Source organism: Schistocerca americana, chromosome X (assembly GCF_021461395.2).
Source record: "Schistocerca americana isolate TAMUIC-IGC-003095 chromosome X, iqSchAmer2.1, whole genome shotgun sequence".
Taxonomy (NCBI): domain Eukaryota; kingdom Metazoa; phylum Arthropoda; class Insecta; order Orthoptera; family Acrididae; genus Schistocerca; species Schistocerca americana.
Window position 1 is genome coordinate 652,146,046 of NC_060130.1, and position 15,481 is coordinate 652,161,526.

The window sequence follows — 15,481 nt, forward strand, 5'->3', positions numbered from 1 at the left end:
TACATTTTTAACTTGTCATGGGTGTAATGCGAGAGTCTCTTAACTTCACTCTTTTGTCAAAAGACTGGCAAAATAATATATATATAATTATATGACAAGTTCATTATGTGCTAACTGAAACTCAAACCTGAAATCCCTGGCAGTACACCTCCAGTTACACTAGTCTTTCTGGATTGATTTACAGTTTCATCATTCCAATTACTTGCCTCATTATCGTCCAAGCCTCTACTCCACTACAAGTACAACATGGTTACTGTAACATTTGTAAAATGGTTGAGACATTGTTATGTTAATTGGAAATTTAGTGTTTATTTTCTATGTAATAGGAAGCAAATGGAGACGAGATATATTTGAACCATTGTTTGTAGCTCTCTGTATTAGTTTGGTTCACTTAGCTGTAACTATTGTCATTTTGTGTAGTGTTTGAAAAGTATTTAGTTTTTAAATATAGAGCTTTGTGGCGCTCATTTTTTTTCTTTTTCGAAAAAAGAAAAAATTGAAATGAGGTTGATAGTATGCTGAAAGTGGAGAACAACAGTCTGTAGAATTCTCTCTTTAAGTTATTATTGGGTTGGCTCATAAGTTGGTAGCATTTTTGTTTTGCATGTTGGTATACCGCTTGCTATGGGTTTATTTATCAATTCTCATTTATTAATTTGTAGTTCAATATTGCTATTTGAGTTTACATATTGTCACTTGGAGATAGTGAGTGGGACTGTGGATGCTAGAAACTGGAGTGCCAAGTGGAGAAATCAGAACATTTCGGACAGACATTGAGTTCAATAGAGGATTAACAGCAATGGAGCCAGCCAGAAACATTTGCGCTCTGTATGGGGATAATGCCATTGGACAGAGCATGACAAGAAAATTGTTTTCTCATTTTAAGGAGGATCATTTTGACATTAGTGACTCTCCATGTTCAGGAAGACCTTTGGGGTTTGATGAAGCTGGCATATGTGATGAACTGTGATCATTCCACCACTGTACAACATTTGCATGCAGTGGGGAAGGATAAAAAATCAGGTGTGTGGATACCGTGTGCTCTAAACCAAAATCACAAAATCAGCAGGTGGCCTTATGTGCATCTCTGCTTGCTCACAAGTGACAACACTGGACTTGCATTTGGGAGCACGATGGTTCGAACCTGTGTCCGGCCATCCTGATTTAGGTTTTCCATGATTTCCCTAAATCACTTCAGGCAAATGCTGGGATGGTTCCTCTGAAAGGGCACGGCTGACTTCCTTCCGCATCCTTCCCTAATGTGATGGGACCAATGACCTCACTGTTTGGTCCCCTCTCCCAAATAAACCAACCAACCATAAACAGTACCACCCATTACTATACTGTATCGTTACTGGTGATGAGAAATGATGTCTTTATTCTATTGTAAGGAAAAGAAAGGAATGGTTGGCCCTAAACAAAGCAGCAATTCCCTGTACAAAGACCTATGCACACCTAAAAAGGATAATACTGTACATCTAGTGGAACAGTGAGAGTGTGGTGAACTACTGCAGACTGATGTAAATGTTAGAGGAGAATATATTATTGATGACTAAAGTGTCTGCTATGTGTATCTGTTGGGTTTATTAAACTTATGAAGAAACATTAGGAACTTGTGCACCAACCTAATATGTAACTATGCAAATTGATGGCAAGACAGTAACCTTAGAACTGCCTGTAAACGAAGATTGATGTTTAACTTAATGAGGTCATTAGTGACGGAGTACTAGCTTGGATCATGCAGGAAGTTAGCTGTGGCCTTTTCAAAGGAACCATCCCACAATTTTCAGAATACTGTTTCTCCAGTGTCTTGAATCAGTACAGCACACTCATTCTGTGTTACATCCTGCTTAAGTCATGGGTTTTGTTGGGAGGGGTGCTGTATGCAGTTGAAGGATGTGATGATAGCATAACCTACATAAAATTTACATTTCGGGAATTAACATCCTTGTTGTTTTATTTATTTATTTCCCATTTTACTGTTGCTCTCCTATTTAAATTTAAGAAGTAAGGAACAAAATGTAAATTGGAACAAAGTGACATTTTTCCAACTCTCCTTTACTGAGAGTAATCTGATGACTTATGAAAGTCTTGTAGTCTGAGGTACTGCTTCTACTTCAGGTGCCATGCCATATTTCAGGAGGATACTGCCCAGCCTCATGTGCCGAGGAATTTGCAAACCACCTTCAGAGGAACAAACACTGTTGATGCTTTGTCGACTCACTTGTAAACTGTAAGGAGAAACATTAACGAGGAACATATCCATTCCTACCACAATATTTAGAGGGTTAGATTTCAGGGAGACTTCACAGCATACTGAATTCTCAAAGATAAAGCTTATGTACAGTTCTCAAATCTTAATCTATTGTATATTCTCATGACTCTAATTAGTAATGTTACAGCTCTTTTCAGTCATATGTACTGTTCTTGGTGTTGCAGTTTCCATGAATATTTGTTGGCAATAAGTTTGCATTATATGGGAGTATATGCTGATTTTTAGTGAAATTTTAAGTTTCACATTTAAAAAATGCCAGCAATAATTTTACTAACCATATACAGGGTAAATAAAAAATGCCGCACTTGGCAGTTGGCATGCAATTCCTCATCCCAGTTCACGACAAAACTGTATCTAGCAAAACCTAGTCCCACCAGTAGGTTGAATAGAAATGCAGTTTTAAAAAACAAGGCTCTGGCAATGCTGTACTGCGTGCAGTGTGGCCAATAACAAATACCATGAACTCTGCATTGTGTCAAAGCTGTTCCATTGTCTCAGTGAGATGAGACAGTGCCGTGGGGAACAGACGTGCAGTCTCACCATTGTTTGAGTCGCATTCGTGCTCTCCCCCTCCACCTACCCCTTCCCCTCCATTCTTATCAGAATGGCACTTTTGAGGGTACTGAACAGCAGCAGCAGCAGCAGCAGCAGCTTGGTTATCGGATGCACCTAGCACCAAAAATATATTGATATATTCATTGTTGTCTACTCCACCATGAAGTTGCCATACATGAACTGTACAGGACCAGTTGTGGTTGTGCACTGTGCAGTTTACAGACACATGCATGCAGTTTAATGGATCCCACTGTCATCTGATAGGCTGTTGTCATGTGACAAAATGGTATCCTGCATATAAATGATGAGAACTAGGGAATGAACATGTAAAACATGTTCCTCTGAGATGCGCTGCACGATGTGATAGTGTTGCCAACACCTCATTTTTAAACGTGTTTTCAAAATGCACCTGATCTGATCTTGCTAGGTAACCTATTGTCTTGAATCATGGAGGAGGAATCGTATATTGACCTCCAAGTGCAACATTTTTTCTTCACTCAGTATAGTCATGAGAAATTCAAGTAGAGACACCATGTATAATCATCATCCTGAAGGCAGTGCAACTGTATTGTGGCCTGAACCATATGAGACATCAAAAATATTGAAAAACCATCCTGCCACATGACCATTCGACCACCAACAACACTAACTGTATACGAACACGACCTGGACAGTGTCCTATTGGCAAGTAAGATGCCTCACCCTATGTGATTTACTCATTTTGTTTCTTCTGTGAATAATGAGACTCAAGATTCATCAATTCAGGTGATCTCCTTCCATGCTTCAAGTAACGTATTTACTCGAATCTAAGCCACACTTTTTTCCGGTTTTTGTAATCCAAAAAACTGCCTGCAGCTTAGAATCAAGTGCAAAGTAAGCGGAAGTTCTGAAAAATGTTGGTAGGTGCCGCCACAACTGACTTCTGCCATCGAATATACGTAGCAGTACACAGGCATGCTTTGCAGGCACAAAGATAAATACTGGTGCCAAAACCTCCGCGTCAGTATATAAATTTAAAAAAAAAGTTAGAAGACGAGCTTTTTTCTCTCCCCGAGTTTTGACCACTGCATTTTCATACATTATCCAACGAAGTAAATAGAAATTCCGTATTGTTCGTCTTCGAATGTAGCAGCTTTTCAAATATTCATAGCAACAAAAATATATTGCTTTACACAAAAATACCAACAATGCACAAGGCTTTAGGATTATTGCACGAGTTTATACGCTAGGGTTCATTAAGATTTCATGTAGCAGCACCTATTGTTTCGTGGAATTTTGTGAAGTGCTTGTTCGTGTTAGTGAACCATAATGAAGCGCTTTCATTATAGTGCCAAATTCAAGAGGGGCGTTATTTCTTTTGCGGAACAAAGCTCTAATCGTGCTGCAGGTCTGCGATACGGGATTGGTGAGAGCAACATCAGGCGATGGCGACTGCAGAGAGACAAATTATTTGAACGTTCGAGTAGCAGGAAAGCATTTAGTGGGCCAAAGTGTGGCCGATATCATGCACTAGAAGTGATTTGAAATGTATTTGTTAAGGAACAGCATCAGAAACTCCTGCCTGTGAACACCGACATTTTAAAAATTAAGGCACATGAAATTGCTAGAAAGCAAAACATCAAAAATTTTAAGGCTAGTCGCAGCTGGATTGATCTGTTTATGAAGCGCTGGGTTTTTTCAATTCAGAGGTGAACTTCAGTTGCACAGAAGCTGCCGAAAAAGTATGAAGAAAAACTTGTGGAATTTCAGTGCTTCATAATTAGGCGGCGCACAGAAAAGCAATACCTTCTTGGTCAGATAGGAAATGCTGACCAAACTCTTGTGTATTTTGACATGCCGTCAAATTATACAGTTGATGCCAAAGGAAAGAAAGACAATAGTGTTCTCACATCAGGGGGTGAAAAACAGCGGATGTCCATCATGCTTGCTTGCACAGCAGATGGACATAAATTACCCCATTCATAGTTTTCAAGCGAAAGACTTTACCGAAATCGGAAGTGTTTCCAAAAACTGTAATTGTACGAGCAACCGGAACTGGGTGGTTTTCAGAGGACATGGTGCTGGAATGGATTAGGCATGTGTGGAATCGTCGTCCTGGCGCAATGCTTGGTTTACGCAGTCTGTTGGTATCAGATGCATACGCAGGCCATACGACACCTGCAGTAAAACGAAAATTAGAGGAAAGCAAAACAGACTCAGAAGTAATTCCAGGCAGGATGACGCCAATTCTGCAACCACTTGACGTCTGTTTGAATAAACCATTTAAGGACAAGCTTAATCCCATGTACACAGAGTGGCTTTCGAAAAGCGACAGACAACTGACACCAACAGAACGTGTAAAATGCGTAAGTTTGTCACAAGTGTGCCAATTGATTTATGATGCATGGAAGTGTGTTCCAAATCTGACTGTGCAACAAGCATTTAAAAAATGTTCAATATCCAACGCACTAGATGGTACGGAGGACAATGCTCTGTGTGAAGAAATGAGCAACAAAGAATTGAGTGATAGTGATTCAGAATCATGACTGGCATTTTAAACAGTTAATATAAGATGTATTACAAACCTAATAAAATTTTGTTTTAAATTTCAGCGTTTAATTTCTAAGTTATTTTCATTCTTATTTTATAAGTGTTGCTACTCTGCATTGCACAGGATAGAAAAGCGTGGAGAGCTGCATCAAACCAGTCTACGGACTGAAGACAACAACAACACACTCTGCATTTGAAGTCAATACTAAAAATCTACTACGAAAATCTGACTGGCAGGATTGGGATGTATGTCAATATGGCCAACTCTACGTTCTGAATTTTTTCCTACCTGTGACAAGACATGGTTGCTAATAGGAACTTCTATGAATCATGAATCACATACAGCATTCTCTTCGCCATAAGAATAATGCAGATGTAAACATTATGCCATGTATTCTTTCGTGTTTGCTACTATCTTATTTAAATCCTGTCTGCCTAATAAACTATGAAACTACAGTGAGACAACAGCAAAAGGGGAAGAATATAAATATCATATCATATTTATATTTGTATTTGTATTATTCTTATGCTGAATAGTGATACAGTCAGAAATGAAGCACAACAACTGACTAGATTTTTAAATCTAAGTTGACTCTAACTTCTGTGCAGAATGTAATGTACTAAAGAGACGTCTGCAAAGATTTTCAGATGGAGAAAAATTTTCGTTAAACTCTCGTTCAGAACATCTTCTATCATACGCAGTCTATTATTTAGTTCTTGTTGATCATTATCAAAGAAAGTAGTAGTAAAAGTAACAATAAATAGCAGTCTCTTGCCATGGTTTTGTTAATTTTTTTTGATTGTAAGCGACGGTAGGGCGCACAGAAGCAAGCCATGCCGTGAGTGGCGACAGGTTGTAAACACTCATTATCAGAATGTGACAAACAATGCATGACACCTATAACAAAGAGAACAGCACTTATCAGATCAAAGCAAAATAAGCAATCGATTCAAACCATACTAAACACGTGGAAAAGGGAGGGTACCCGTATAAATACGGAAGGCGCGCCTGACACATAGCAGAAGCTTAACTGGTAAGCTTATGACTTGAACCAAACTACTATAGCTTTATTTCATACATTCAACCTAAATTGTGTCTCATGTTACAGTGGACCAACTTTGTTTCGATTTGGAGGTGTGGTCTAAAACTTTTCTCTCCCCTTAAATTTCGAGTCTCAAATTTCAGGTGCGGTTTGGATTCGGGAAAATTTTTTTCCTTGATTTCAAGTCTCATTTTTCAGGTGTGGCTCAGGTTCAAGTAAATACGGTATGCCCATACTAATCTCTCTGCTGTGTGGCATGCCACGAGCAGAGGAACACATGTAGGGGCGGAGAAATGGCTGCTATACCCCATAGTGAGATGATGGCACTGGATCATAAGACTGCTCCCTGGTTGTTGTTGTTGTCATCGTCATCATTGTAGTCGTCGTCATTGTCCAGCATTGAAATGGCAAGTTCTGTTATCAACACAGTGTTGCTCAGTTTTTTCCTGAACTGACTGACTCAGAATGCACAGTACACAGTGGCATGTGGAAACCTCAGAGGCTTTGGAGGAGGAGTGGTTCATGTCTCATGTATCCATGAGTGGACACTATAAAATGGGCTGATGTTCTGCATTAGAAATGGCCAGTAAGTCTGATGACACCCTTGTCACATGACTCTCAGATATTCCCTTGACTGTGGTCACAGGATCTGCTCTATCCAACACACCGATTATCTCTCAACCAGTTGTTCATGAGTGTATACAAAGTGGTTCCACTCTAGTGACATTTGGTAACTTTCTGTGAATATAATTTTAGTCTTTCGTAGACTGTGTGATACTGGTAATAATTGTCATGGAATTATAAGTGCTACAGTATGCTATAAGAGTTTAATTTTCTTCTTCTATCTTTCTTTTAAATTTCAGTTTGAAACATTCTATCATAAAGGATTCAGCGGGAGGAAACTGACATGGCTGCATCATCTTAGTCAAGGTATGATGAAAATAGCATTTTTTAATTTTGGACTTTTCTGCTTATAGCTTAAATACTTGTACCAGCCATGAAAACGTTGAAGACCTTGGGAGAGTAGCAATATTTGTATCTGCCATAGCTTGGAATACTGTAACTTAAATCTTTCTGTCCCATTATATGAATATATTTTGTGAGAAGTTGGGTTTCACCCTTTTTTCTTTTCTTTTCTTTCCATAATCAATCATAAGGACACATACGTAAAACTACTCTGCACAACTATTCCTCGTAGTCATGCAGTGGGCAAAAGTACATATTTGAGACATTACACGACAGTATTTTAGTATGTCCCATGAAAATTATACTGTGTTAAAATTTGCACAAATTAATGGTCAGATGTAAATGCAGTTAAACAAGGCAATATTGCTAATAATGTAACAGTCCATCAAGGATTCTTTGGCTTTTATTCACTCAGCTTGTGTACATGAGAAAGTTATAGCTGCAAGTTTGCCAGTAATACAGTTGCATGTATTCTCTGTCATTGCACCATAGCCCAGGAAAACTAGCATGAAAAGAGTCCACACTGACCAATAGATGTGCACAAGTGTGAAATAATTTTAATCTACATTAGGCAACCCAAATAAGAGTTAAATGAGTGTGTGACAGTTTCTTGTGTGTGCTAAATTTTTGAGAGCCAAAAAACCACAAAATTTTTGGACTCGAAAAGATACATCGTACAAAAAATTCCCAAAACACCAAGGTGAAAGAGCATAAATATCCACGTTGATTAACCGACTTGATTGTTAAAATCATTTCAGTCATTTAGCCACATGCAGTTGTCAGTTTTTGCCGAATTGTCAGAAAAGTGGGTTATGCTCATTTTCCAATGCCTGTAACGATCAGAAATGGCTGCTCCAAGTGAAGAGTGTCATGTGTGGAATTTGTAGAGCGTCAAATTAGTGTAAAAAAGCTCACAAATTTTAAAATTCACTCACTCCTTTGTGAAGATACAAATAAAAACATGTGAAAGTTTTCATAGGCCTAACTTCCTGCTAAGACTTTTCTGTGAAGTCAAATTACTTTTGAATGCCAGATTATCTACATTTGCCCAAACATTAAAATTTAATAACACTGATGTGTAGAAATTCAGTAAGTGGTTTTATTTTCATGACCCATTCTCGTAAGACACAACTGTCATTTACATAATACTGGAGTGTGTGTAGAGGGCAGATAAGATCAACTGCCCAGAGGCTTATGAAAAAAGGGAGAAAGGTTGGAAAATGCTCAAGGGAAAAACTTTAAGCGAGTGCAGCTCCTGAGAAAGAACCAAGTAGTCCCTCTATGAGTCGTGAAGTGTACAGTCGAGATGAGTGCTGAACCAGTCCTTGTCAGTCCTGCTAAAATTTTCCATCCAGTTCCTTTCCATCTGAAGTCACCAGAACAGCCTTTGAGTTAGCCCCATGTCCATTACCTCTTTTTGATGACGATGGAATAATGCACAAGACAAGAAAATTAGATCCCACTGCTACAATCACAAGCAACACAGACTTCATCCTTGACGGTGGGTGCCACTTACGGTGGGTGCCACTTACGCCCAGTTCTGTGGGTGCTACTTACGCCCAGTTCTGTGGAATACTGATAATGTGTTTTCCTTCATCTTTATAAAGTACGTGAAGTACGTCAGAGAACACTTTTGGTCCAATTGCACCATAGTGTTTGATGGATATCCTAAGGATTGAAACATAAAATATGCTGAACTTGCCTGAAGAGCTTTAGATATGTCACCCATATCTGTTTTATTTAATGAGACAATCTCACCAACTCTGCCAAAAGAATGTTTCTTAATAAACAAGTTTAATAAGAAATGTCTTATCTCAATGTTGACAGAAAAATTCTATAGTGAAGGGTACCAGGTCAAGCAGGCCATTGAGGCTGCAGATCCCTACATTGTTGGCACAGCCATAGGAAAGTGGAGACAGGGAGACATCTTCATTGTCAAGGAAGATACTGATTTTTTGGTACTTACTGACCACATAGCTGATAATAGTGGGCAGGAAGAACTTGGAACAAATATCTTCCTGATGAAATCTGGAAAAGGCAACCAAGACACATTCATTTACACTCCCAACAGTTCTAAGTTCTCTGAAGAAGCCAAAAACCATGTGTTATTTCTTCACACCTTCAATGGCTGTGACTCAAACTCTTACATTTTTCTACAGGGAAAAATCAAATTTATAAACACATTTCAAAAGAACACGAACCTCCAACATGTCGCCTCAGACTTAAAGCGTCCCAATGCTACTTGTGATAATGTTTCTGAAGCAGAAGTGAAGTTCTTTTTGTGTTCATACATGGATGGCAGCTCCAAACCTTTGAATAAAAATTGTCTGCAACTGTTCCAGAGAGCGTTATCGAAAAATAACAATTTCAGTTTGGCATGTTTACCTCCCACTGGAACTGCTGCTCACCATTACTCCCTCAGTCTACCTGCAGGGTGTGGTGGGGAGGGGGGGGGGGGGGGGGAGCACAAAATGTAAACATCACTCATCACTACAGATATTTGGACTTAGGTTATGACATGTTTGATATGCCTGCAGTCGCTGGCAATGACGTGGCGCAGACGAATAGTGAAATTCTGCATGACCCACTGCAGTGTCGGAACATCGATGCTGTCAATGGCCTCTTGAAATGGCTGTTTTCAGCTCAACAATGGTTTTGGGATTACTGCTGTACACCTTGTCTTTAATATAGCCCCACGAAAAGGAGTCACATGTGTTTGGATTCGGAGAATATGGTGACCAATTGAGGCCCATGCCAGTGGCCTCTGAGTGCACTTGAGCCAGAATGTTGTTCCCAAAATGCTTCTCCAGGGCATCAGACACTCTCCTACTTCAGTGAGACTGAACTCGGTCTTGCATGAACCACACCTTGTCAAAATCAGGGTCACTTTGGATAATGGGGATGAAATAGTCTTCCAAAACCTTCACGTACCATTCGGTAGTCACTGTGCCATCAAGGAATATCACACCAATTATTCTGTGACTGGCCTTTGCACACCACAGTCACCCGTTGAGGGCGAAGAGACTTCTCCATCACGAAATGCGGATTCTCACTCCCCTAAGTGTGCTAATTTTGCTAACTGACAAACCTGTCCAAATGAAAGTGGCTGACAACAACAAGGCGTGTGCATTCAAATTCCCATCATGCCCCATGGCCAACCATGCAATTTGAACATCCTAACACAAACTGTTCAGAAGTTAAGATGATTTTATTTCATATAGTTCAATAATTGTCACCCTTTATGTATACTGTATGTGTATTAATGTTAAACCATTAACTTTTTCATTTGTGTGTTTGCACCACTTAACAGTGATATTGCTATTGGCTGAGTACATCACGTGTCCTGTGCTCTGAGTGTCTGCTGTCATTGGCTTGCAAGATCATGTGACATGAACTATTACTGGCTGACAAAAGTGCACCTCAATCTTGATTTCAGTTCTACAGAGCCTACTGTGCTGTAATTAATGAAATTCATGTTTCTACTTTCATAATATAAAAATAGTCAGTTTAAATATTGCTGTACATCAAAGATCTTTCCAAACCCTGTTGTTGTATGCTGGGTTGTGTTTCCTTAAGTGCCGGGAAGTTCTGTGCCAGTGTATAAAACCTTCACCATTCAGAGGACTCATAAGTTTTATAGCTCCAAGGGAAAGTATATTGTCAATATGGAAAAAATGTACTTTCACCTGAAAAAAGTGTATTTTCACCTGAGAAAAAGTGTATTTTTAACTGGGAAATCTTGTCCTCCTCCTTGTTCATGTATACATCCTGGTATACCTTTTATGAGAGTACAGTGGCAATATAGTTTCACACTGTCTTGGTATTTGGAAGGCTGGGGATCGTAATTGGTAAAGGGTCATTCAGCATTAGGTTTTGTTTGATCTCCTTAATTCACTTATTAGGGTGGTTCTTGTGAAAAATATACAGCCAATTTATCTTCATAACAATTTACCATCAGAGTTTGCATTCGGCCTTTAATGACCTTGTCATCAATGAGATGTTAAGCCCTAATCTTCCTTCCTCCTTTTTTTTCTTCCCTGCCCATTTATTTTAGTGCCCTGTACTGTTTGGCATACATTAGTGGCTTGATTTCTTTCTTCTGTTACTGCTTTCTTTTAATCTCTCAGAAAATCTGGAATCAGGATCTGGTTTTTGATAAACTTCATTATCTTAGTTTCTTTTTTGCCTACATCTCATAACACCTGTGAAAAATATTGTTTTGCTTGTAGAAATTATTGTTTCTTTTCAACTTGAAATCTATGAGCATTTTGGAATCTTGATTGGTTTCATAACATGCATGCCCCCGTTTCTCTCTCTCTCTCTCTCTCTCTCTCTCTCTCTCTCTCTCTCTCTCTTGTTCTGAGAGCATGTGTATAGTGTGTATGTACTGTAAGGCGTGTGGTGACACTCTGAAACTGCTACTGGCTGCATAGTTTAAAACTGTGTCTAGTGTTTAACTAAACAAATGGATGGCAAGTAAAAGGCCCTAGTGATTTACAATCATACATTGTGTACACTGACACTTCTGCCATTGCAAAAAAAAAAAAATTGAAAGAGTGTGCACATTCTGTTGCCCATACCTTCCCTAGAAAGGTTGTGATATTTGTCAGTAAACCCAGATGTCCTCACTGCTCTGCTGTAAATAATCAGACATGTTACATGAAAGATGAACGCCACTAATAACTCTTTAAATGATGAAGTGCTAGCTCAGATGTATGATTGAGGGTAGTGGGACTGTGAACAGATTTTCCCTATTTATTTAATTTATGCAGGAGTTATGTAATACAATGTATTCATTCCCACAGTAAGTGTATAATTATGCACTGTGACTTGTCATATAGCAAAGAAAATATATTGTCATGTTGTAGTTAGTAACAGAAAGAGCATTCATCAAACACCAATCACAAAAATAACAATGTAGCTTTTATATTATAGTTGATTTACACACCTAGAAGATATAATTGTACATATATTTAAAAATAAGATCGTCTCTCATTCTTGATATCATTAATTGTTGTTGAGAATAGAATTTCTTATGATAATAGCTGTTTGTGGTGGTAGCATTGGTGTATTACTTAGTAGTAATATGACGGTGGCTTTGATGTTTCAGGTGAATTGAAACTTGGCTATCTTAAAAAGCCGTACCAAGTTACAATGCAGACATTTCAAATGGCCATCCTTCTTCAGTTTCAAGAGGTCGACTCATTAACTTGTCGAGAAGTGCAAGAATGTTTACAACTCTTTGATGAACCTTTTAATAAGCATGTTATGGGTCTAATTGAGTCAAAACTGTTGATGACTGATAATCAGGTGAGGATAAAAGTACTTAAATTGTTGCTTTACAATAATGACCAAAAGTCTGCAGATACCCCTTGCTGTTCATTCCAGAGACACCAGCTATATGAGGGTGGTCCCATAAGTATCCGGCCTGACTGAGAGATGGCAGTTGTTGTTGAAAAATATCTCTGGATTAGAAAGAATATGATCTATGAAGTGTATGTTTAAAGTTTGAAGGCGCCACATTATTTAGTATTTGTTTGGCAGCCATCAATAGTGAACATTGTGACTGAACTTGTGAAAATGGAGAAAATTGGTCATCGTTATGTGATACATTTTTTGAAAGGCCTCAGCACAACCAATATTAAAGCTGAGCTAGATTTTACTTTGGGAGAATCTGCTCCTTCATTGACAGTAAAATATTGGGTAGCTGAGTTTAAACAAGGCCATATCAGCTGCCAAGACGACCATCCCAGTGCTCGACCAAATGAAGTGACAACTCCAGAAATGGTGAAGAAAATCCACAAGGCGGTACTGGATAATTGTCGACTGAAAGTACGCGAGCTAGCAGACATAGTAGGCATTTCAAAAAGTGTGGCACATCACATATTATCTGAAAATTTGGACATGAGAAAACTGTGTGCAAGCTTTGTGCCACATCCTCTCAAACTCGAGCATAAACAGTGTCGCAAAGATGTTTCAGTTGAGTGTTTAGCAAAGTTTCGCAGCAACAAAGCTGATTTTTTGCACTGTTTTATAACCATGGATGAAACATGGGTCCACCACTTCTCTCCCAAGACAAAAGAACAATCAAAACAATGGACACAATTTGGAGAACTGACTCCAAAGAAGGTGAAGACCATTTCATCTGCAGGCAAGGTCATGGCATTGGTTTTTGGGGATGCACATGGGATAATTTTCGTTGACTATCTTGAAAAAGGAAAAACTATTAACGGCGAGTATTATGCGAACTTATTGCAACATTTAGACAAAGAAATCGAGCAAAAACAGCCGCATTTGGGCAGGAAGAAAGTGTTGTTTCTTCAGGACAATGCACCACTTTACAAGTCTGTTATTGCAATGGCCAAAATTAATGAATTAAAGTTTGAATTGCTACCTCATGCATCCTATTCGCCAGATTTAGCCCCCTCAGATTATTTTCTGTTCCCAGACTTGAAAAAATGGCTTGGAGGTCGAAGATTTTCTACAAATGAAGATGTGATGTCGGCAGTTAATGGCTATTTTCAGGAGTTAGACAGTTATCCTTATAAAAAGGGTATTGAACTTATATTTTTATAAACAGGCATGTTCAATTTAACAAACAAAGGGAAACAATAGTTAAAACTCTAGTCATGCATTTTTGAAAAATGGGCTTAAAATTCCCAGTCAGCTATCCATGTTCTTGTTTTCCGTGTTTTGTATAAATCACTTACAGTAAATTCCAGAACAGTTCCTTTGAAAAGAACATGTCAGTTTTCCTTCTCATTCTTCTTCAGTCATGAATCTCTTGTCAGCATGTCATTGATGGGTTGTTGTTATAATGTAATCTTCCTTCTTATTATTGCATTCATTTTTTACATCAACTTAAGCCAATGGTCTGAGCTCCAACCAGGAAAAAAAAATCGCAAACAATCACACTGTCCTCCAGTTTCATCTAAACCTATGTAGGTATCATACACCATGGATCATTACTTCTTAAACCTTCGTGTTGCAAAGACCGATTATGACGTCATATCCACCGTTTGCCTCTCAGCAACAACCTCTTTATTCATGCTGCAACAGAAAGTCTGTCCAATAATTCACAAGAATTTCTGTTGATTGGTTTGCATAGAACAGTTTCGACTTCTGCTGTCCCCATCAGTCAAGTTCTTAGCCTACCAGAATAGTGATTAGTTTTAGTGCTTCCCTGTCACTTCCATTTTACAGTAACATCACTAACAGTGAAAATAAATATCTGTGACCCCTGCGAAAGTTCTGATGGAATGCACTAACTTGAGAGGCAATACAATCATACCACATTCAAATTCATTCAGTTCTTTCAGTGATTAATTCTGATAGAAAACTTGGGTACAATGTTGATGCAATGTTCCTCCAATTCTTATATATGTTGTTTGATGTCACACAGAAGACATTCAGCGAGGTGCCAGGAGATTTTTGGCAACATGTACTTCATATACTTCTAAGAATTACAGTGTATTCGGAAATAAGTGCTCTTTTTCAGGTAAGGCTAAATTTCTTAGAATGTATTTCATGTGAATCAGGTGTTCTTAACATGTGGTATAAGGTTTTGGAGTGATTTTAAGGGAGACGTTGAAAGTTGTTTGTTTGTGGTGAAATTTGTTCTCTGTCTTTTGGCATAATGATAATAAACAGTGACATGAAAATTTGTGTTTAGCTTTGATACAGATTGCAGGTTGTCTTGTTTTCTTCTCTCCTATCAGAAAAGATGGTAGAAATTTGGATTTTTGGCTGTGATCTGGAATCAAAACAGCAGTCACTGCTGCAGAGGAGCCCTTACTCATCAATGTGAAAGAAGGTGATGATATGTCAGAATTGTGAAAGAGTAATCTCCTATTCTTCAGTGCCAAGAGAATTAATCATCATAAATCATTTCAGCCTAACACTACACAAACTCATTTTGCTTCAAAATGTACAATGAAAGATACAAGAATTTTGGAACGACTGCTCATGGCTTTGTCACAAAAACAGGCTCACTCGTAAATCTGTAACAGCCATGCTGTTCTTGACAAGCAGCAGCATAGTTGCCATTCCTCACCAAATGCTGAAAGCTCAATGTATAGAAATACTCTCCGAGATCTAAAGAAATTCACAAGTG

At 38.5% G+C, this 15,481-nt stretch overlaps 1 protein-coding gene across 2 annotated transcripts in view; it reads left to right on the top strand.

Annotated features, from left to right (window-relative positions):
• The window catches only part of LOC124554917 (cullin-2), a 188,252-nt gene that overhangs the window by 126,937 nt on the left and 45,834 nt on the right, over positions 1 to 15,481 (top strand). For both annotated transcript variants that reach the window (XM_047128607.1, XM_047128606.1), the window contains exons 12-13: positions 7,266 to 7,332; positions 12,479 to 12,678. In XM_047128607.1, coding sequence (XP_046984563.1) covers positions 7,266 to 7,332; positions 12,479 to 12,678 — 267 coding nt within the window. The remainder of the gene's footprint in view (positions 1 to 7,265; positions 7,333 to 12,478; positions 12,679 to 15,481) is intronic.